Here is a 24,443-nt window from a genome sequence, read left to right as displayed (position 1 = left end):
AGCGCTAGCTGCTCCTGTGTCTAAATAAACATGTTAAAAATGACTATTTGAGGTGTGCTTTTTGAGTACAGACCCCCGGCAACAGCCCACTTGTCACTCTCAAAATTTCTGCGGGAATTTTCTAGTACTGAATTTGCTGAGCAGTGTCAGTAATAATGTATGGGGGCGACGGGGTCAGAGTCAGGCACACTCAAAATTTATTAGGAATTTTCTAGTTAATTACTTATAATGTTGTTTGTTGCATGATAAACATAATACTGGTGAAGAATTAGTAAGAATTAGACTGAAACAAGTTTGAAACAACGAGTTTGTTTTTTTGCGCAAAATTAGTGGAGCCACTGACGTCGATGACGCGGCAGACTCGCTGCTCGGGCCCCGTGCTTCTGCCATGGTAAGTGTGTTGTCTTGTGTTTGTGACTGTAAGCCGTGCACGCGTCTGGGAGAGACAGAACTTTAGCTTGTTGTTTGTTTTGAAGCGAATTTATATTGAAGGTGAGCTATCTTGTTGGCAGAAACACAAGCCCGCCCGTCTGTTAGTCAATCAGCTAACTGATGGGCGGACCCAGCGTGCTATCATATCTCCAGACATCACCAGTAACAGGCAAACAGCCAATCATTCAGCAGCTGTGTAGTTCGGTTGCAGTAGTTGCCATGTTGGTTTGTTTACAAGGGTGTAGCATGCAGTGAGAAGCCAGGAGGAGAGCAGAGGCGGCCGCTATGTAGCGGAAACTGGCACAGGTAGTATAGTAATCCACGGTAGTACCGTCGTGTAGAATTTCAAGTATAGTACGAACCATTACAATTTGGCACCGCAGGATACCATGTATACCGTGGGTATCGTGCAACTTTAAACTGCGGTGATATCACTGGTGTTTCCAATTAATTATTTAATAATTACTTATTATTTATTATTACATGGTGTGTTTATTATTATATAATGAACCGCAAATATTTTTAAACTTCAGGCAGAAGGAAGAGTCAGACAAATGACAGTAAAAGCAACTGAGAAACAGTTAAAAAAGTTCTTCTACAATCTGTAGTTCTCGAGCGAACACACGCATGGTACAGAAAATTTGACTACATGCTCCACCAATTGACTCAGTGTATCCATGATCCATGAGAAAAATGAAGCTAAGTTAGTAAAATGCATCAATGGGATATGTGTACAGATAGAGTGAGCAAGAAGAAAGGAAGAGCTCAGTGTACCATGAGAAGTCCCCCGCTAGTCTAGGCCTATAGCAACATAATGGTTCGGGAGTTGCCCAAGCCAGCTCCAACTATAAGTTCTATGAAAAAAGAATGAATTAAGCCTACTGTTACATGTGGAAAGGGTGTCTGCCTCCTGAGCCCAAAATGGGATCTTGTTCCACAGAATAGGAACTTGATAGCTGAAGGCTCTGGCTCGCATTCTACTTCTGTAGACTGCAGCCAACATCTTTTCTCAATATATATATTTATATTTCCGTTCTTTATTCAGGGAAACCTTGACTGAGCAAATTGCTCTTTTACAGCAATGCCCTGATCACAACAAAACACAAACAATATACAATAAATAGCCCAAACGGTTGACAGTTAACAGTTAAAACACACTCAATATCCTCTTTAAACATGCAGAGTTGCTTGTATGTGTCTTCTCTCATGTCTTGACCTGGCTTAATATTAGGGAGTGCGGTTTTACTCCTAAAGCCATCAACCTGTACATGTTTGAGCCTGAGAAATCATCTTATAATAGCACGTCAGCAGGTAAGTGTGGACAGATCCGGCCAGCAACTGTAAATCTCTGTCCAGCTACTGTCCACAGACTCTCTAATGTGCTCGCACTCAGAACAAGCACGTCCTCTCAGGTTGAGGCGTCTGCTCAGACTGAGTGATGTCCCTCCCTGCGCTTAAAATAGTGTGTTTCACCAGCCTAGGGAGACAGCTAGAGTGTGGACCAATCTGTATATGGTCTGTTTGTAAAACTGCTTCTCTCATAAAATACACCAATTTACCATATTAGCCAGCTGTTTGAATCGTCACTTATTTAAGACACTAGCTTATTTATGTATAATTAATCTAAGTAATCCTAAAAAGAGTTATTGTAGTTTAGATTTTTTCTAATTTGATATTACCAGGATATATTTTATATATTATAAATACTCTTAGTAGCATAACAGTGTTATGACAGTTAAATGGTTAAGTACACTGCTACCTATTGCATTTTGAACCATGGGACGCCGGTTCGCATCCCGGCCGCCGCACTCTTGACCATGGGACGCCGGTTCGCATCCCGGCCGCCGCACTCTTGCTGCACGTCATATTATGATTTTAAATTTAAATTAATAAATTAGTGTTACAGTAATATAATCTGTATAACCAGCTGATTCTCTTATTGAAATGTTTAACAAGAGATGATGGGTGAATAGGCTGATTAAAAAGGTATAGCCTAATGAAAAATAAGCTATGATGATTTTTGCCTTATTTTCCTCAGGCATGCTACTTATCAACGCAAAGACCCTCCAAAAGGTTAAGGGGAACCTGTTGTTATGGGAGTTTTTAAAGCCTGTGGGTCTGTCTCCTTTTTTACTTTTGGTGGTTGGCCAAAATGACACTTTCCAGGCCTGTCTCTCATGTCCTTGTCTCTTCTACTTCCCAGGCCTGTCTCTCACGTCCTTGTCTCTCCTGTCCTTGAACTACTGATTTATAATTACCTCTCCCTGCCAGCCTCAGTAAAACACAGGCCAAATAAGGGAAGTGCACAAGACATGCAAAAAACAGGAAACACACACACTATAAGAGTTAAAACATCTGAACCCCAGTATAATCCTAATTTTTATAACACCTGTCATCCAATAAAAATAGTATTTACGAAGTTATCCCTACAAGACCACAGAGTCCTTTGATTGGCTAGAATACGTCATAGATACCAGCCACTGATTGGTTGAAAGAGAAACTAGTCTACCTAGTAATGGTTGTCCATCTGTTGAGTGTGTATGTAAGTCGGCTGAACATCTATTTTTCGATTGGTCTTTTATGCGGTGGCATAAAATAACGAGGAAGTGTCGGACAGACACATCTCACACCCCACATCTCCGTCTTCAGCGGAATCTCAGGAAAACAGTGCAAAAAACAGCATCTCTGTATAATAAATCGTTATATCGTTAAACATTTTGGGCGGATTCGCCCAATCCGTCCTCAGAAGGTTAAAATCATAATATGACATGCAGCAAGAGTGCGGTGGTCGGGATGTGAACTGGCATCCCATGGTTCAAAATTCAGTAGGTAGGAATGTACTTACCCATTCGACTATCATAACACTGCTGTTCCATTAAGAGTATTTATAATATATAAAATATATCCCGTTAATATAAAATTATAAAAAATCTAAACTACAATAACTCTTTTAAGGATTACTTAGATTAATTATACATAAATAAGCTGGCGTCTTAAATAGGTGACGATTCAAACAGCTGGCTAATATGGTAAATTGGTGTATTTTAAGAGAGAAGCAGTTTTACAAACAGACCATATACCCGCCAAATGTGAGAACAAGCATGTGATTTTTAGTCCAAGCAAACATTTTGAAAGAAAGCAGTAGAAATACGACCACAACATGTGAACATGAGGAGAATAAATCTGAGCACAAGAAGGAGAAATCATGCTCTCAAACTGAAAATCTACGCTCTTGAATAAAGATAGGATAATTCTTCCATATCATAGTACTAGTAGTAGTATCATGGTATTAACCCACTAGACACTGCACTTTCAGAATGCAAGGTTTCTTGAAACACAAGTGCAAACTCCAAAAGTCTCTGAAGATGACATAAGAGCAGCAGTAATGTGAACAGAATGGTGGCTCTTCCCAGATTCACCAGATGTTTTTTGGTGCTGTTTACAGCCTCCAAATGCAAATTGTAAGAGATCATCTGCAGTCACATAACAAAAGCAGACAGTATTTTCATAGTATTTGTTTGACCTAGATTCCACATCAGCATGGAAGAAAATATCCTAGACCATCTACGTAACTATTTCTGGCAGCTACAAAACCCTCCCATGCTATCAATCTGGCCAAACAGACTATTGTCCTGTTTCTCCTGAAGTCTTATTTTTAAATGATTTAAAGGGTCAAACCAGCAGAAGGAACAGCATCTACAGATAAAACTACAGCAACTCTACAGGACTGTTCACAGTGCACAACTGGCACGTGTTTAGATATCATCCAGGAGAACATCAACAGCAACATCATACAGGAAGAAATATGTTGATGTGATGAACACAAGAACCATAAAATTATTCTCCAACAAGAAAGTCTGAATGAATCGAGAGCTCTATCCAGAGCCAAAAAAGGCTGTCAGGTGACAATAGCCTGCGTAAGACTGAAGAGAGACAAAGCAGAGACATCAGCAGAAACTCGAGAGAAACCTCAATACCAACAACAAAAGATATGTGGCACGTGATCCAGACCATCATGGACTACAAAACTAGAAGCTCCACCATCATGTGTAAGACCAACTTCCCTGATGATCTTATACTCAACACACTCTGCTCCCTTTGATCTCCAAGTCTGAGGAACGTCCACTGTCTGTATTCACAGCGGATATAAGAAAACCCATGATTTAAATGAATGTAGGCAAAGCTGCTGGCCCCGATGACATCCATGAATGTGTACTAAGAAGATGTGCCAAGCAGCTAGGCAATGTCATCATTACATTAATTTTACAGGTGAACAGTGAGGATCAAGTGTTCCTGGGAATCACGATCAAAGGGAACCTGTCATAGACATCACAAATCTCCAACCCCTATAGAGAAAGCTCAGAAATGTCTGTAATGCCTTAAGGGGGCCCAATTCCTGTGCAAAGTTTTCAAGAATATCATTGGTACCCATCTACCAAGCATTAGTGAGGTGATGTGCCTCTGCAGAAACCAAAAAATACTAAAAAACAATAGCCACCCCAGCCACAGGCTTTTCACCCTGCTGCCTTCTGGCAAACAATACAGTATTATCTGCTGCTGTAACACTAGACCTCAGAGCAGCTTCTTTCCCCAGAAAAAGATTAATAAATAAATGACATAAAACTTTTCGTTTTTTTTAACTTTGCATTTTCCAAACTACATTTTGCACCTTCATTCTAGAACAAAGCCTTTCATATAACACTGTTAGACATAATTTCTTTCAGTACTACTTTTATATGGTTTATTTCTATATATTAAATTTGAATATCTGAATATCTGTGGACAACTTTTTCATGCGTGTAGTGTGGAGGAGCTGTGATGTTAAGGTCTAAGGCACACAGTGTGTGTGTGTGTGTGTGTGTGTGTGTGTGTGTGTGTGTGTGTGTGTCCAGCCCAGCTTCTGACTCTTTGTGATTTAAGTGCAAATTCTTTGTATACACTGAAATATTTTCAGCTTACACAGATGTGTGTTCATCTTATTTTCTTGGAAAATTTTCATCCACTTCTGAATGAATGCCACAAAATTCACAGAGAACAAAACAGTGTTTAATAAGCCAGTGTCCACCACATGGTGTACTGTAGTACTGTGATAGATGGTTCCCAGGACCTGGGAATTATTATGTTTGAACTGAGCCTAGGCCTAAAAAGGGTCTGTGAGCCCACCCATACTGTGGGAGCATTAAGCCCACTGTTCCTAATGAAGCATTCCTGGAGAACAGAAAATATACACAGAGGAAACAAGATACAGTGTTCTAAATGTTGTCCCAAGAAAACAGATAACAAAATATCAACATATCTATTTGTACAACTTTATTCCATAAAATTTGAAACTAATGAAATAAGTACATACTCAATAAACTTGGAAGTTTCTTGATTGAACAATATTTTTTAATCAACTTTTGATCTCTCTTAATAAGGCACTATAGTAAAACAGCTAACTTGTTTTTATTTTAAGACATTTTCACCCTGGAGTTTTTGCCTTAATATGCAAATTTGATACAGAATGAAAATCATAGTTGTTATAGCATTTTCTATCCTTAGGTGACACAGGATCCTGAATGTTGTCCTCTTAAACATAATAGATAGCTTGCCGTTGGCGTTTCTTTAACATAAAGAAACAACAGTAGCTCCAGACTAGAATGTGTTGACAATAACACTAACATGGGTAAATACCTTCTCTTTGACTAGTTCTGGGTGTATAGTATTTTTGGTCTGTAGAGGTTTAAAGTCTTACCACCAGCATGAAACACTTGTGGCCAAGCTTCAATAAATATTACAACAGAAGACATCAGAGGCTCCTGAACACTTTCTCCCCTCCTGACCGCACCATTGACCTTTGACTTCAGCAATTTATCCACAACTAAAGAATCATCAAACCACCCTTTTTGACAGAGATGGGGGCACTCAATAGCCTGTTTGTCTTTACATAACATGTCTCTAAGCTTAAAGCCATGATTTACCGTATATCTCAGTATCTGTTTTGGGTATCAGGTTCAGGGTACAGAGGCATAGGTTTCTCATGGGGCAGTTTTATAGCATGGGGTCGATGTTAAAAGGTTCTATGTCAGATATGTTTTTATCATCAATTTTACTTTTGGCATAGTTTAGCTATAATGATGAGGGGATAAGCCAGGAAAAATATATGTGAAACATCTTACACATCATTATTTTGTAAAAGACACTGATGTACATTGAACTGTATAGAATACATAAAGCCAAACAACTGTAGATTAGAGCATTTTACTTTATTTACACATCTAAACTGTATTTGGCTGAACAGTCTGCCTGTCCACTTATCTGTGTAAGTGGAAACCTGCTTCTGGTTTAGCATGGACCAGATACATTTAAAGCCTGAATGGCCTATCATTTAATAGCCTGAAGCTGAACTAGGTGCCCATAGAGGCCGCATTCAGTGTTCATTACATCACCCATGAACTTGAACCTTATCTTTATAGGACCAGTGTGTAGGATTTAATTCACATCTAGCAGTGTAGTTGCAGCTTGCAATCCCTTCCACTCACCCTCCTGTTCCAACTGTGAGGAAGCAGTAGCACCCCCATGGCATGAGGCTGCACTGCCATTACCATGTCTCACAGTAGGTTATAATGGTGATGAGCAGTAATTTTCACCAGATGTAGTGCTAGGCATCCAGGCCAAACAGTTCATCAGACAGATAATCTCCCTTGTACTCTCAAAGTCCTTTAAATGTCTTTTGGTGAAGTCTTCTGTTGAGAAAAAGCTTCTTTAGCCAGCTACTTATTTCAGGGGGATCCAGCTCTTGAAAGAGTCTTGGTGGTTGCATTTTGCAACAATGGAAATCACAGACCTAGTGCCACACTGCCAGCAGATTAAAAACACATGCCTCATCCTTTTAATAATGAAGCAAATAGTGCCTGACCTAAAAATATTTCAGACAGAGGAATTCTACTTCCTGAATAATTTCCATCTATGTCTGGAATATTACAGTATGTATAAATTAAAATAAATTTATATCAATCCGATCAAAAGTGTACCATGATATACATAACATACTGATAGCATTGCTTCTACTCCCTGTTCTCCACAGGCTAACCAACACACCATCTGCTCAAACATCCCTGCTCCCGTCTCTGGCTGTCTGTGAAATGATTAAAGGACATCTGCAGAACCACTTATGATACACAGCTCCCCTTTTACCCACAAGCTTCTTCAACCCCCAACCACTGTTCAAATAATGAATTTTCATTATCCCAGTATGAAAAAATAGCTAAATTGTTTAAATCCATTTGTCAAAAACCACATAATTGCTTCCCAATGCATTGAATAAATCTCTGAAAGGGTTTGGCATCGAGCAATTTTTTTTATTTATTTATTTATTTTTGGTTCTCTGTTCTCAAAGAGAGCATAGTCGCCCATATTTCATTTGGGGTATATTTTCATTAGGTATTTTGTTTTTTTTTACATGGGGGGTAATTAATAACATCATCTTTTTGGCATCACTGAAGTAATGTTTAAAAAAACAGATTGGAAGCTGTTGTAAAAGAGTCGTAAAAGGTGCTAGGGAAAGGACTTGTACTTCCTAGCTATCTGATGACAGTTTTAACTCAGTCAATTCAGGCAGAAAGTATTTTATCCCCAGATGGACCTGTTCAAACATAAAACTAATGATTTAATAGGAAGCACATATGAATAAGACCTTAGTGCTGTCAAAATTAACGCGTTAATTTTGTCGATTAATTTTAAAGAATTAACACGTTAAAAAAAATTAACGCAATTAACGTGGTTTTGTTTACTTCCGGTGGCGGCCGCCATTTTGGATGTGGCAAAGTAGAGCTTTGTTTCCCAGATATATTAGTGTGTGTGTGAATGGGTGTATAAGAGGCATTAACTTAAAGCCCTCACGGAGACTGCGCCCTGGGCGGTCGCCCACATTGCCCATAGCTAAAACCGGCCCTGCTTGTTTTAGTTTACGGGCAGATCTGCCACATCCAATATGGCGGACACGTTAACGTATCGCAGCAACGGACCAACCTGCTCAGTGAGGCGTCTGTGTATATATGTCTATGATCTATCCTAACTAAAGGAGAGTCTGTGTATATATGTCTATGATCTATCCTAACTAAAGGAGAGTCTGTGTATATATGTCTATGATCTATCCTAACTAAAGGAGAGTCTGTGTATATATGTCTATGATCTATCCTAACTAAAGGAGAGTCTGTGCATATATGTCTATGATCTATCCTAACTAAAGGAGAGTCTGTGGTGTAAAGATGGATAAGGACAGATTTTTAGGGGGAACATTTCATTTTAAAAAGTTGCCCGAAGGCTCGTTGGACAAAAACAAGGCAATTTGCACAGTTTGCAAAGCCGAATTTAAATTCCACAGAAGTAACACGACTTTAACATATCACCTCAAAGCAAAACACCCAGTCTACACTACAGGAGTGTGGCACTCCTCAGTATATTTTCTCATTCTGGCTTTTTTCTGTTTGCACTGTGCATATGTGCACCTTAAGCCAATAACATGAATGAATTTCATATACTTTATCTGAGTTTATTCTACATTAATTTGATCATTTTACATAAATAAATATTCATTATAAGCTTCAGTCTCAGAAAAATGCATTTAATTTATTGATACATTTATTGATAGATTAATCGCGATTACTAACCTAATATATATATATATAGATATATATAATATATATATATATATCTATATATATATATAATATATATATATATATATATTATATATATTATATTATACTGTATGTTGTGGTATTACAATGTCAATTCCAGCTCTAGCAGCTTCTTCACTGCAGGTGGACCCTCCCCTTTCACTATATAGCAGAAATGGCAACTGTTATAAAAATTAGGATTGTACTGGGCTGCAGATGTTTTGTGGTGTGTGTGTGTGTATTTTGTCTTTTGCAAAGCTCGTGTACTTCCCTTATCTAGCATGTGTTTGCTGAAGCTGGCAGGGAAAGGTAATTAAAAATTGTTCAAGGGCAAGAGAGACAGGTTAAGGGAAGTATCATTTTGGACAAGAAACATAATGCTCATTACTAAGGGGAAAACCAAAAAAGGAAATTGTTAGTTGGAAGATGTCAGAGACAGCCCATGTTGAGAAAGAATTGTATAAGAACCACCTGACAGTAACCCTCTTGTGTGTTGCACTGTTAACTGCTCCTTCTTGTACAAGAATATTAAATTCAACTTAATTCAACTTTGATACTCTGAATCCAGTCCTCCTTATTCAAAGGTTCTTCTTAAAAAAAATTCTCGTAAAATTTTGGTGCGCAACGTGGGGCCCCAATATTTGTTCTCCTCTGAAAGCAACGGCACTGGAAAAAACCTGCAGGTGTATTGACTGAAAACCGCCACGAGGTTCCTAAAACCCCGTTTTGGCATGGGCCAGGACCAGCTGAGAGAGGGGGCAGTGACGGGGCCAACCACACAAAAAAAAGAAAGGAGACGGACTCACAAGCCTGAGAAAACAAAAGGGTAAGTTAAATTTTGTTCACTGGCCAGAGAGTTCAGTTGGGAACTTAGAGAGCTCAGTTCAGTTGGGAACTTGGAGGAGAGACCTTAGTCAGGGACTAGGAGGTAATGTCTTTGGAACGACAATTGGAAAACTTGATCCTTCAGGCCTGAGTAAACAAAAAGACGTCAGAGAAGTCAGGGACTTCGTCAGTATAGTGTTGCTTGTAAGCCAAAAACTTAAAGGTAATACTGTGAGTCTAGGACTCAGATAAAAAAGCATGCTTTTGTGTTTTCTATATAGATATCTAAAATAGAGATAAATTCTACATAGAAGGAAAAAAAAGAAAAGAAAATAATAATAATAATAATAATAATAATAATAATAATAATAATAATAAATAAAAATAAATGAATAAATTAAGTATAGTAATAGCTATTAACAGTGTCTCAGTAAAATAAAAAGTCCACATATTTTGCTGATCGGACCATAAGAGAAGTAAAATAATAACAAGAATAAACTTTTTAAACCCTCAAAATGGGTAGCTGTCAGAGTCATAAAATAGAGTGGAGATGCCAAATGTATGGAAACTTGAATCCTGATAATGTTAAATACCTTAAGAGATGGCAGGAGAAGTATGACTTTGTAGGAACATTAGATGTAGAAGAAGGTGAAGAGTTGGTGAAAGCTATTAGTGAGAAGGAGAAAAGGTAAGTCAAGAAAAGAAGGACTGGTACAGGCCAAGTTGTGGCTGATAGAAGCTAGGGCCAGACAAGCCGGTATTCAGAGAAAGAAAATAGAAGGAGAAGAGAAAGTTGCTAAAAGAGAAGAAAATGCAAGTGAACAGAAGGAAGCTCAACAGAGCAGCGAAAAAAAACAAACTAACATATATCCTGTCTTGTTTTCAAGGTGATGACGAGTACGTGCCATATGGGCTCCGTCTGGATCCTCCGCCTTATCCCGTGCCTCGACCTCCTCCTCCTGCACCACCAACTGCTCCGCCACCAAAAATGCACTCATGATTGGATTCAGACCAGAAATCAGTCAGTTCATAAGGAAACATCTGATTGCTTGGAAAAATGAAGGATTGCAGAGAACCATTGATTATGCAATTCATGCAGAAGAAACAATTGAAGCAAAAAAAGAAAAAAGATACAAATGCATTTTTGTGCTATGATAATAACGCTGGTGAACTTTTCTTCCGAGATAATCACGGGATGGGCAGAGGACGTGGATGTAGTGAGAGCGGAAAAATGGACAAGGATTCATGCTACAATTGTGGAAAATTTGGACATTATGCGAGAGATTGCAAAGCTCCAAGGAAGAAAGGGAGGAGGGGAGGCCGGAGAGCGGGAGGAGGCAAAGGAGCGGAGCCCTTGCAGGACAGGAGAGAAAAGGATCACGCCGCATGACTAACTCCAGAAGCAGGTCATGCAGACACACACACATACACCCACACACACACACTCGGAGGTAGATGACATCACAGACACAAGCACAGCAACAGATGATGAGGCAGAGGTAGATGAGATTCTATCGTTACAGACAGCTGAGATTTTACTATCACAGGAAGGAACAAAACCATGGATAAAATTAGAAGTGCAAGGAAAAACAATAACTTTCTTGTGTGATACTGGATAATTTTCCTTTGCAGCTAAATAGCGGTTTGAGAGTCAGGTCAGCCACAGGGCATGTAACTATTGAACCTTTGACCAAACCACTAAAAATAAGTGATCCTAAAACAAAGAAAAGCATACTGGCCTCAGTGGCATTTTCACAACTGTGCCCCGTTAACCTCTTAGGGAGGGATATGATGACAAAACTAGGGATAACAGTAGTACCAGACTGAAGTGGTTTTGGTATGAAAGCGTGCCGTGTAAATCCAAAAACAGCAGACAGCGATGACGAGGACGAAGTAGAAACATTTGTGCGCGAAGGACTAACATTGAACTACTGGTACAGTTTAGATTTAATTCAAACAGGACCAAGTAGCATAACCTTTCCTTTTGCTGAGATGAAAAATGTTGAAACACATACACCCGAACAGTTACTATCAGTACTATCGGCACGAGCGCGGACCAGACAAAGAATATCATGACAAATTCTTTAAACGGTAAATGGACTGTACTTATATAGCGCCTTTCTAGTCCTCCGACCACTCAAAGCGCTCTACACTACATATCTCATTCACCCCATTCACACACTGATGGCATTGGCTACCATGCAAGGTGCCAACTGCTACCATGCAAGGTGCCAACTGCGGAGCTAACCATGCAAGGTGCCAACTGCTCATCAGTTTGCGGAGCTAACCATTCATACACATTCACACACCGATGGCACAGCCTTCGGGAGCAATTTGGGGTTCAGTGTCTTGCCCAAGGACACTTCGACATGCAGACCGCAGGAGCCGGGGATCGAACCGCCGATCATCTGATTAGTGGACGACCCGCTCTGCCTGTGAGCCACAGCCGCCCAGCTTTAAGGAGCCCAGCTGTAAAGTAACTCTTACTGAACTATACTGGGACAAAAAAGGAAATTGTGCTTGCACGATGAGTCTCCAGAAACCAGAAATTAAACTGTTTACGGGGGGGTCTCACACCACACATCTGGTGTTCAAAACCGACCCATTCACAGTGGAGAGATTTGGGAGGGTTTATTTAAAAAATAAAAAGATCAAACTGTGAATGGAAAGAAGTGGGGGGGAGAGTGCTGTTCGCACCTAAATTGAACGTGTATTGCACCCATTTGAACTGGGTCACACAAGCAGTCAAAGCTGTACATCTCAGTGGAGAAACTAGCCTAAACCCCATCACCGATTGATACACTTTAACTGCTGAAGAGGAGTTAGAGCTAACCAATTTACCCCAGGAGTTGTGGTCCAAGGGGTCAGCTGATGTGGGACCCATTAAGGGGGTACAACCAATTAGAATAACTCCAAAAGGCTCTTACAGACCATATCAGAGACAGTATCCACTTAAACCAGAAGCTGAAGAAGGAATCGCACCAATAATACAAGATTTATTGAGTGCAGGAGTTATTAGAGAGTGTCCAAATGCCGCATGCAATAGTCCTTTGTTTCCTGTAAAGAAAGCCGCCCCATCAACAGGATGGAGGATGGTACAGGATTTGCAAGCGGTAAACAAAGCGGTAATACCACATGCTCCCCTTGTACCAGACCCACACACTCTGTTATATGAACTCAATCCAAAAGCTAAATTATTTTACAGTGATAGATTTAGCTAATGCATTTTTCTCTATACCACTTCACGAGGATGATCAATTTTGGTTTGCATTCCAGTATAGAGGAAAAAGTATACATTCACAAGACTCCCCCAAGGATATTGTGAAAGTCCGACCATCTTTTCAATGGCAATGTCATCTAACTTAGCACAATTTACTCCCCCAAGAGGAAGCCAGCTATTATTGTATGTTGATGATATTTTGCTGGCCTCAGAAAATAAACAGGATTGCAAAACTGACACTGTTGCTCTATTAAAATACTTAGCAGAACAGGGCCATAAGGTAAGCAAAAATAAATTGCAATTATGGAAACAAGTAGTGAAATATCTAGGTTTCAATATCTCTCTTGAAGGTAAACATCTAAATGAAAATAGGAAAACTGCAATATTACATGCACCCAAACCACAGACAAAATAGGAAAACTGCAATATTATATGCACCCAAACCACAGACAAAAAACCAAATGATGTCTTTTTTGGGAATGACTAACTTCTGTAGAGCATGGATTGCAAATTATGCTGAAGTAACACATCCACTTCAAATGCTTATCTATGATCAACCTATGGCAGCTAATGATGTGATCACATGGACTCCAGAGGGAGAACATGCGTTTGTACAAGTAAAACAATTACTAGTAAGTTCAGGAGTTTTAGCACTCCCAGACTATAAGAAAGCATTTATACAAATGTGTGATGGTAGAAGTGGATTTATGACCAGTGTGTTAACCCAACCTTTTGGAGGAAAACTTAGACCCGTAGCATACTATTCGTCTAAATTAGACCCAATAGCCAGAGCAATGCCGCAGTGTCTGCAAGCTGTACAGGCTGCAGCCTTAGCAATACAGAGTTCAGCTACAATTGTCTTATTACATCCATTAACACTGAAGGTGTCACATGCTGTAGATGCTCTACTGACACAGTCAAAAATATCCTTCATGTCTCCAGCTAGACATCTAAACTGTATGACTGTCCAACTCTCTCAGCCTCATCTAACTATTGAAAGGTGTACAATCTTAAATCCAGCAACGCTACTACCAAATGAAACAGAAGGCGCTAAACATGATTGTGTGGCTGAAACAACAGAAAAAGTGTTGCCAAGAGCGGATTTAACTGACGTGGCGTTACAAAATCCAGATGTAGTGATGCTTGTAGATGGATCATGCAAAAAGAACCCGGATGAGACTAAAAGTAGTGGATAAGCAGTGGTAACTATAGAAAAAGTGTTAAAATCTAGAGCACTCGCACCCCACCTCTCAGCACAAGCAGCAGAACTGATTGCACTAACTGAAGCATGTAAATTATGAGCAGGAAAGAGAATAACTGTCTATACTGATAGTGCATATGCTTTTAATACCTTACATGTTTTTGCACAACAGTGGAAAAATAGAGGTATGATTACATCCACAGGTAAATCGATTTTGCATACAAATCTGATTTTAGCCTTATTAAAAGCTGTACAACTGCCACTTCAGGTAGCAGTATGTAAGTGTGCAGCCCACATGACAGAAACAGAGTTAGTTTCACAAGGAAATCGCAAAGCAGACGAGGAAGCGAAGAAAGCTGCTGCTAGACAAGAATACCAAGACATATACACGGCTGAAGAGATCACACACATTGACCATGACCTGAATCAGAAAAACGATCTTGGGCGAACAGGGGGGCGACATTGTCTGAAAATGACTTATGGAAATGACCAGAGGGCAAGTACATACTTCCAAAGAATTTATTTCGATTTGCAGCAGTATTGACTCATGGATTGACTCATGCGTCAACAGGGTGGATGTATGAGCTAATAAATAAAATATATACAGCATATGGATTCCAAAATTACGCAAAACAATTTTGTGCACCATGTCTAGTGTGTGGAAAGAAGAATGCCCAAGGCAGATTAAGACCAAGACCAGGTAAAATGCCTAATGCTCAATATCCATTTCATACGATATGCATGGATTTCATTGAATTAAACAAATGTGAAAATAAAAAATATTGTCTAGTGATCATAGACTTATACTCAAAATGGATTGAAGTTATTCCAACCACACGAAATGATGCAATAACAATAGCTAAAGTTTTAGCAACACATATTGCACCAAGATTTGGATTTCCAGAAATCATATATAGTGATAATGGACCACATTTCAGAAATGATGTAATTGATAAACTGAGTCAACTGTTTTCCATTAAAATGAAATATCATTGTTCTTATCATCCACAATCAGCAGGACTACTGGAAAGAGCAAATGGTACAATCAAGGCTAAACTTAGGAAAGCCATGGACGAGACAGGAAAAGGATGGGTAACCTGTTTGCCAGCAGCAATGCTGAGTCTTCACATACAACCTAATAATACAGGACTGTCACCTTTTGAAATTTTGTATGGTAGACCTTATAGAGTACCTTTGATTAACTTCAAGGGAGATGACACAGAATGGACAGAAACAATTGTAGATTATATGAGCAAAATGTTGAAGAACAAAGAAACTGTGTCTACAGTTCTCTCACCCACAGAGCCGGACCTCGACCAAGAGACACCTGTGAAGCCAGGAGATTGGGTATTTACCAAAACGCTTAAACGGAAGAAGTTCTCCAAGGTGGGAGGGTCCACTTCAAGTGCTACTCTCAACACCCATGTAAGTAATAAATAAAACAGCCACTTACACCATAGGTAGGAATTGCAATTACTGTCTTAGTCACCTGTGGATGCTGTTGTGTTATGGAATTTTCTATCCTTAGGTTACACCAGGTCACTCGGCAGTACTAATTGTTTGTCTTTGACTAGGTGCCACTGTATCTCAACACTGTGGTGGCCAGGGTCGAAGAAGCCTGTTGCTGCCTTCCTAGACACAATAGATAGCTTGTTATTGCCATTCCAATCTGCGTAAACAGACATCTGTGTCTCCAGACACAGGGGTTTAAAGTATATGCACCATCACGAGTTCATCAGAATGCAAGACGGACTCAAGCACTTCAGATGTACTTTGAGAGTGTCTCTAGTTCTCCTTGATCAAGCATCAATAAATAATACAGCATAAGACATCAGAGGCTCCTGAACACTTTCTTCCCTCCTGACCTCACCATTGACCTTTGACTTCAGCAATTTCTCCACAACAATTGGCGTCACGAACAGGATTTCAACAGAACAAAGACGTGGTAAGTGCAAAGTTTTATTACTATGCCTTACCATGTCTGCGTTTGACGAAATCATAAAAAACTATGTGTGTATTTAATTTGCCTGGAATATAAAAACATCTAAGACCCACCAGGGGGTCAGGAGCTTCAGTGTCTTGGGGACAATGTCCTGGCTGAAACCTCTGGCTTTGTTTGGAACGTATGTGTCATACAAACATCCCAGTTAGATGTTCAATTCGGCATATTGATTTAAAGTGAGAAATCAAGAAAGCTGACAATGGTGTAAAAAAATAAACGAACATGAAATAATGGAGCGTAACAATAATTCAGAGCAGTGTACAGTGTGTGGATCGATGGGGGGCAGGTTTGGGTTATGACCCACCGCTTTGCTGGGGCAGTTTCGGGCTGCACTCGGCACAGAGAGACCCACCTAGGTTTAAAACTATAGAAAAGACATTTTCCGGGGATTTTAAATAACACCCTTCGGTTGAATCAGATTGGGGATCTGTGGTCCTTGGAAGCGTGATTTTAAATGTGTATAACAAAACTGGGAGAGAAAAATAACTACATTTTTCCCGTCCTTTCACCTTAGATCACCACTGCTGTAGTTAGAAAGGTGTGGAGACGGACCGTTGGATGCTGCTGTATTGTTGGTTTGAAATCGTTTGTCGTATGTGGTAATGTCTACTTAACGGCGCAAGAGAAGAATGGGTAATGATCGGTCCAAGCAGTAGACAAACCTGAAATATGCAAACTGACGCAGCGAAAGCTAAAATCAAAGACAAAACATCTTTCTGTAAGAAGATCAAAGAACTAACAATGAAGTTAGATGGTCAACGGGTCATTGATATGCAGCAATGCCGGAGCAGGCACAATACAATAAACAATCTGACCAGATATCACAATTCAAGCAATGTTTTCGCCGCTGTGCCACTGGACCTCATCGTTAGACTAAAGGTGGGATTTCTCTTTCTCTCTCTCTCTCGCCTCTCTCTCTCTCTTCTCTCTCTCCTCCAACTCCCTCTCTCTCTCTCTCTCTGTAAATCATCGCTCTCTCGAATAATCTCTCTATATTTCTCTATAGCGCCTCTCTCTCTCATATATATCTATATCTCTTATTCTCCATATCTCGTCCATATCTCCTCAGCTGTGACATGTCTCATAATGCATGTTAAGAACCACTTCCTCCCCGGAGTTTTCTGTGCCTGTCGTCAGCAGGTTCTCGTGGATCGTGGCTGCTGCTGTTATCCTTGCATGACCCCCCTACATTATATTATTAACTGTCATTATTACTACCATATCTATACTTAATCAGTTTTATCATTCATTATAATTATTGGTCATTTTATCAGATCCATTGTAACAAATGGTTTGTGTTGATGGTGTGTATCGGTGTAAAACAACCGTAACAGTCCATTGCCACGGTCTGTCCGTCCTGGGAGAGGGATCCCCCGCCTCGTGCGTGCGTGTGTCCTGGTGGTAGCTTCGCCCACATTTTTTTCCCTGTTAAGGGGTTTTTTGGTCGATTTTGCCGGTCACGATCGGGGATGCGCATTAGGGATTAGTAGCAGGACGAAGATGGGGTGTCATGCAAAAAAAGGGATTAGGGAAAGCTGCACGCTGTACGATGGTAGTAAAGCAACTACGTGATGCAACAATGTACGTTGATATTGTGAAACCCTTTGTGTAGGGCTATACAAAGAAATGGATGATTAGATGTTTATATTGTGAATAATGATTTGCGTGTTTCCTGTCAACGGTGTCTCGTATGTTGTGAATATGAGACGTAACGGGGGCATGTAAGCGCGGAGGGAGAAGAGAAGATAGAATGAGAGGAAGCTGCACGGTGCTGAGATGAAATGTGAAGCTGGGCTAGTGGAGGAACATCCTGTACTGCTCGCGAATAGCATAGAATGAGTGTATGCGAATGTGAGAGTGTGACTGTGTCACTATGAAAGGATCTGTGGTGCGGATGGGACGAGAGTGAACGTGATCTCAAGAAAGAAGTGGCGAGAATGGACGCGATGATCTGATACATGACGAAGATGTGTGAGATACTCTGACTGCAAAAAAAAAAGTGTGTTCTGCCTCTTCAGTGCCTAGAAGCGAGTTTGATACTACAGCTTTAAGAAATGGCTAAGATAAAGCAGCAACATGTTGATAAAGTTGGAAAATGTGCAAAAAGCTATGATGGAGGGGCGGGCAAGCGCCAGCCAAGATTCCCAGCGCCTCGTGATTTGGTTGAAGATTTTTAGCCGAGGGGCGGGATAACACTGCCGGAACAACAAAAACAGGAAAAAACGATCTCTGTCTTTACCGCAACTTTCAAATACAAGGCCCTCTTGCAATCTGAGATAGATGAACAACCAAGCACTCACAAACTAAAGCAGATGATGAGTTTATCCTAAAGCAGCTGCATGAAAAGAAAGGGTCAGAAAAGGCCACGGAACAAAGGAACAGACAGAGACAGGCTGCTGAGGAGAGGGCAAGGGCAGCTCAGGCGCGCGGAAAATACGGCAAGAAAGCAACAGGAAAAGATGGAGAGACAGCTCAGAGAAAAAGAGAGAATCAGGCAAGAAAAAGAGAGATAAAATGAGAGGGACAGAGAGACTTAGAAAAACATCAGGGTCCAGACAGAGACGATAAGTAGACAACAGAACAAGTCAAGTGAATCAGACTCCGAAGGAGAACGGCCAGGCCCAGAGGGAGGAGACTACACAGACCCTTGTGACAGGAGGTCCAGGCTGTGAAACCAAAACAAAACGAGGCTTTTTACTGAAAACACACGGATGGGAGAGGCAACAAAAAATAAAATACAAAAATAACGAAAAATAACATCATGAGCCCCTACCAGAAGATCACGCTTCTCCATAATGCTCCTAAAATAATGATTGGCAGCACAGGCAGTCTGTAAACCATGGACTCAATCTGAATCATAGATAGAAAAGCAGAGCTCCAACCAATTACAAGCCAGAGAATATTGTTTGGCTAGAACAAGTATGTAATGGTTTTATAGCTTTGTCTGATACCTGATGTTCAAAAATTGGTCCGATTTACATACAAAACCGAAGGATCATGTGTAAGAATGAGTTTTGTTTTTCCCTGAAGCTGTTGGGGGTGGCCAGGGGCCCCAAACAAAACCTTGACTGATTGGTTAAATGTGGAAGCAAAAATGCAAGAACCAATGTGCACGAAACGTACTGACTTTTCAAAGGTATTCACTGTGTCAAGAAGGCAAGAGAGTGCGTGCCATAATTCATTCAGAGATTCCCATACAAACATGGGAGATTAAGGCTGGAATAAAGCGAGAGAACATGAATGTCCACGGTGCAAATTTTTTTGTGCAAAATCTAAGACCGAAGGTTCAAGCCGCTTACAAACTAGCAGTCCCCCTGAGGGAGCAACCACCGACTGAGTCCAACTATAAACAAAATAATGTATGCATAGGATGATGTTTTCTCGCATGGATAATAGAGGCGGCCCCAGCTCAAAATAAATTCATAGGTTACACAGCAGGGTGGTCAAACAATAACAAAAACAGGAGAATCCGAAACGTGAAATTGTCACAAGTGGGGCAGCGGGACATTGGGCTAAAGAGTGGAAGAGCGGGCGTCGTCGGCGTCGGAATAAATCCAATACCAGAACAAACAACAAGCCACTACATATTTCGGCCTTAACCCACCCCCCCCCCCCCCCACCGCCCCCCACCCCCCACCCCCCCCCCCCCCCCCCCCCCACCCCCCCCCCCCCCCCCCCCCACCCGCACCCCCACCACCCCCCCCCCCCCCCCGCCCCCCCCCCACCCCCCCCCCCCCCCCCCCCCCCCCCACCCCCCCCCCCCCCCCCCCCCCGCCCCCCCCCCACCCCCCCCCACCCCCCCCCCCCCCACCCCCGCTCCACAAGGACTACGTCATTTCCTGCGCTCCCAAAGCCCCACCCAACAAGCTGCCTTACGTGGCACCAACATATTACAATCAACAGAGGGATGGCCAGGGGAGGGGCGGGATCAGAAAAACCATTTTCATATTCAAAGCTGCAAAATATTCAACTTTCTAGTAATCCAGCCGAAGACCCGATAATTGCCCGTTCAAGTTAATGGAAAGAACCGTTGAAATTTTTGGTAGATAGTGGAGCAACTATTTCTACTAAATAAAAACTCTGCAGAGATCATGTATGCACACCTACATCCAATCATCAACACTTGTAAGCGTTTCCTCCGGGGTTCCCGTTCCGGAACCGTTATCTTAGAGGACTAAAATAACGGTTGAGGATTGAAGTGATGCATTCTTTTTCTAATATCTGTAAAGCCCAATTAATCTCAATGGGAGGGATCCTGCTTTGTAAATTGCATGCTACTATTCAGTGCACCCCAGGTGGATGGTTTTGACCCTGCCACCCTGGAAAAGCCGCTCTAAAGCATTCAGTTTTTGCAGAGAACGAGACAGTTGTATTCTGGGAATTGATAGGTTTTTAAAGATGCTTCCCAGTTTCAACTTGTTTCAGAATATTAAGAAATTGCCATCATCTCCAGCATGTGACGATTTGATGTCTACAATGGGCCTCTTTTGCATGTCATTGCTGCAGCAGCATTTAACTCTCTAGGTATACCGCAGCCTGGCGGTGAGTGAAACACCTTGGACACATGGTGGCTCAGTGCCAGGCACAAACCAAGCAGTGCATTTAGGGGAGGAACTGTATATGTCATATGTCATCTTTAGATGAACATATCGTTACTGAGTCACAATTTGGAATCATCAGCCACCTCTTCCGCACATATGGACCTCCTTCTGAAGATTGTCTGAGGTTCCATCATTTTGTGGGCTAAACATTAAGAATCAGGTGGGTTTGTGTAAAAAAAAATTCGGCGCCGCCACATAAGTAAACTTAAGGCCTATGCTAAGTAAGCTACCTAGGATTAGACAACACAACACAATTCCCTCACAAAGTCATTCAGCTCTATTGGAGCAGACGTGCTAGTTCACACCACCAGCCCATGTAACACTGCCATTTTACCAATTCCCAAAGCAAATCGACCTGATGAATGCGGTGTCGTGGGGAGGACGGCAAAAGCGTATTTTTTAAATATTATAGGCGGGTACGCTGCAGTACCAATTGTGCCTGACACAAAGCGATTTACTTCTTTACCACCTAACTCCACGCACTACAGTCGTGTTGAGCTGAGTTCGCATTGTTCTCGATACCGTTGCATCCAGAGAGCCAGTATCTGTTTTGATTCACATTCAAAGGTAAGCAATACAACGTGGCAGGGTTTGCTGCAGGTCCCATGGTAGAGAGTCCCACGTGTATGAGGCGGCGGTAAAAAGAGAATCTAGATGGGCTCCATGCCAGGGTGGCCCACTCTCTGCAGTAACGCTGATGACCTCCTAGAGCTCTCCATCAAAAGAAGCTTGCCACACAGACCTATCTTGCTGCTAACAACAAGACTGGCCGAGTGGTGGTTCACAGAGCGTCACTGGCAAAGTTGCAATTTCTGTGACGCGTGGTGACATATTTGGGTCATGTTCTGGAAGGATGGAATGCCTTTTGTACCGGAGAGGGTGAAACTGCTAGTTAACATGCCTCCCCCCACAACCAAGAAACAGATGCTCTCTTTCTGGGGATGGCTAATTTACTGCAGACACTGGATTTTGACTTCAACTATGGACTCTATGCACAAAGAGCCTTTCATATCCTAAAAAATGGGTCTCAACCATGGCTTCCAGCTTGGGTTGCCTACTATACATCAGCCGTTCCATCTACAAAATGGCATGAGAGAGATGCTTCACACCACACTGGCATCTGGTACAAAAACATGTTCTCATTATCGTCCCGTTTGCGTACTACTCCTCTCGTCTGACCCTGTATGGGTCTCGGTTCGTGTTTGCCAGGTTGTCTAAGAGCAGTGGCCACTGTTGCCATTTGATCAACAAATCGATCTCTTCTTCACCATTGTACTGGCTCAGGACTGTGTCGTGCACTTCCACATGCGGGATTAACACATTTTGACACAATCCGCAACACAAACATGACGGCAAGCAGGTTCGCTCAGTTTACGAGGAAATAATTCTTTCAAGTCCCACATAGCTTTAAAGCGATCACCTCCAAATAAATCCAGCTACTCTGCTACCATTGATTGATCAGTGGTGAAGCAGACTGTATCGCCCTTATTGAAATGTGCACAATCTCCCAGCCAGATCTGCTGCAAACACCGATAACCAAATTCTGATATGGGTTTCTGTATAACCATGGGCTCGGCTTAGCAACCATCTGAGAAGTACAGTGGTGGTTAATGGCAGTAGTAAATGCATTTGGGAGTCATTGAAGCAGATCGTTGCCCATGGAACTTCAGCCAAGTAGCGGAGCTGTATGCATCTTGTAGAGCCGGCATACTTTGCTTCGGTAAGTTGGCCACTATCTAACAACGACTCGCGATACGCATCGGCGCTGAGCATGAGTTGGAAAATTATGGGAAAATGAGAGGTTCAATATACTCCACATCAACCGTTAATCCATTTCCGTTACCCTTCGCTAATGATGTCTGAAAATGGCAAAATAACGCTGATGACAAGGGAGAGAAGTCTTTGTTGCGTAAAAGTTGGGCAGTTGATCGGAGTCTTGCTTGGGGCCTGGCCCTTTCCCTCCCTCCACCCCGGATGGGCGACCGAAGTTTGCCAAGAGCGTCTCCTACATGTCTTGGCACGTGTGGCACAATGGACCACAAAGTCGGAAGAGGGGTGAAAAAAAAAAAATAAAAATGATGTTATTCTGTCACAAGGTTTGCACCAAGGCATTACACAGTCTCACAAAGACTGTACATTGTATGACATGGCAACAGACCAGAAAAGAAGAATAGCAACAGTGAGCATGGAACCACTGGAACCTACAACAGGTCCCTTTGTAATTTGGCAATAGACTTTGTACAATGCCAAGTTGGTCACAGGCTACAATATTTTGATAGTTGTAACAGATCGATTCCAAAATGGGGTTTAGGCCTCGGACAAGGAAAGAAGGAGCGTGAACAGTTGTTAGTGTCTGCTAAAAGTTCTGGTCAAGTGAGAGAATGAACGCCAATTACAAAGATCGGTTTTGACCAAACAGTGCTGACAACAAGGCCTAAAATGGCCTGATGCATGCCTATTGTGGTTAATTCCATCCGAACACCCAAGCGCAACAACAGGACTAAGTCCCTCATGAGGTGTTTAATGGGGAGACCAATTTCCAACAGGGATAGTCCCCCCTTTGACACCACACAAGTTGGGACTGAAATGGTAAAAAGGCTCACCCTTGATTTTTTCTCCCAATTAATGGTCGTGGAAAACGCATGAATAAAGCAAAGCTTGATTTAAGCCGGAGTTGAGTGCGCAGGGTAATGAAAGTACATTTCACACTACGTAACTATGTTGAACCTCATGAAGCTGGTGTGTTTCCACCAAACTGCAATTGGGAAAATTGAACCAGATTGTAAATTGTGGGAATGTTAATTACAAGAATTTCCCAGGGAGGCGCACATGTAAAACCTCTGATGAGAAAAAAACAGGATGAGGTATAGGTTTCTTCTCCTGCGGGTCATTTTTCTTCCATAAATAACGTGAGCAGCCAAACCTAAATCAACAAGGCGGTGATAGAGGTAGCAGGTGAAGTTTCTCAAACTCTAGTGCCAAAACAATTCGCCCTCATCTAATGATTGATATACATTGCTCGCATCGAATCTCATAACGGTGTGGCTTGTCCAAAAGATGCCTTCGTCCATAACTCCCAATGTCTTCAATCCAATTTCCCCATTCACTAGAGCGGATTATGAAATGTCAATTGGAATAAGTGGCCATGAGATTTAGATGAAAGCAGATGAAGTGCTATACTCTGCCGACACGGTAGATTCTGCAAGTATTGATGTAATGCTTGAAATTGCCCTATAACGTTTTGCTAAATCAGTTATAAACAGTAACCTACCGAGCGGTTTTTCAATTATACTACACTTTTTTTCGCATTATGCATATACAGATGTAGGTAAAATTAGGTTTTGAATATAGGGTTCAAAAAATAGTTTTTGGCCCAAGTAACAACCTGTTTCAAAACCTCTTGGAATGCAGGTGTGGTTCCCCAACCATATATTGCAGTTTAATGGTAAGAGGCCCTAGTTTTGTGCAGCCTGGTCCGGTGTTAGGTCTCTAGAGTCAGATC

General features: G+C 41.5%; 1 protein-coding gene and 1 long non-coding RNA gene across 2 annotated transcripts in view; one reads left to right on the top strand and one right to left on the bottom strand.

The window, feature by feature from the left end:
* Window positions 1-6,689: 6,689 nt before the first annotated feature.
* The window catches only part of LOC113744850 (centromere-associated protein E-like), a 22,030-nt gene continuing 4,276 nt past the window's right edge, over window positions 6,690-24,443 (bottom strand). Inside the window, exons 12-13 of the mRNA XM_027275912.1 lie at window positions 15,616-15,622; window positions 6,690-6,717 (exon numbers count right to left, since the gene is read on the bottom strand). Coding sequence (XP_027131713.1) covers window positions 6,690-6,717; window positions 15,616-15,622 — 35 coding nt within the window. The remainder of the gene's footprint in view (window positions 6,718-15,615; window positions 15,623-24,443) is intronic.
* On the top strand, window positions 9,597-11,039 carry LOC113744853 (uncharacterized). Its single transcript, XR_003461876.1, has 2 exons — window positions 9,597-9,918; window positions 10,805-11,039. It is a non-coding gene; the product is annotated as an uncharacterized LOC113744853 (long non-coding RNA).

Source organism: Larimichthys crocea, unplaced genomic scaffold (assembly GCF_000972845.2).
Source record: "Larimichthys crocea isolate SSNF unplaced genomic scaffold, L_crocea_2.0 scaffold249, whole genome shotgun sequence".
NCBI lineage: Eukaryota > Metazoa > Chordata > Actinopteri > Sciaenidae > Larimichthys > Larimichthys crocea.
Note: the sequence above shows the minus strand (reverse complement) of the source record. Positions and strands in the feature narration are given on the sequence as shown.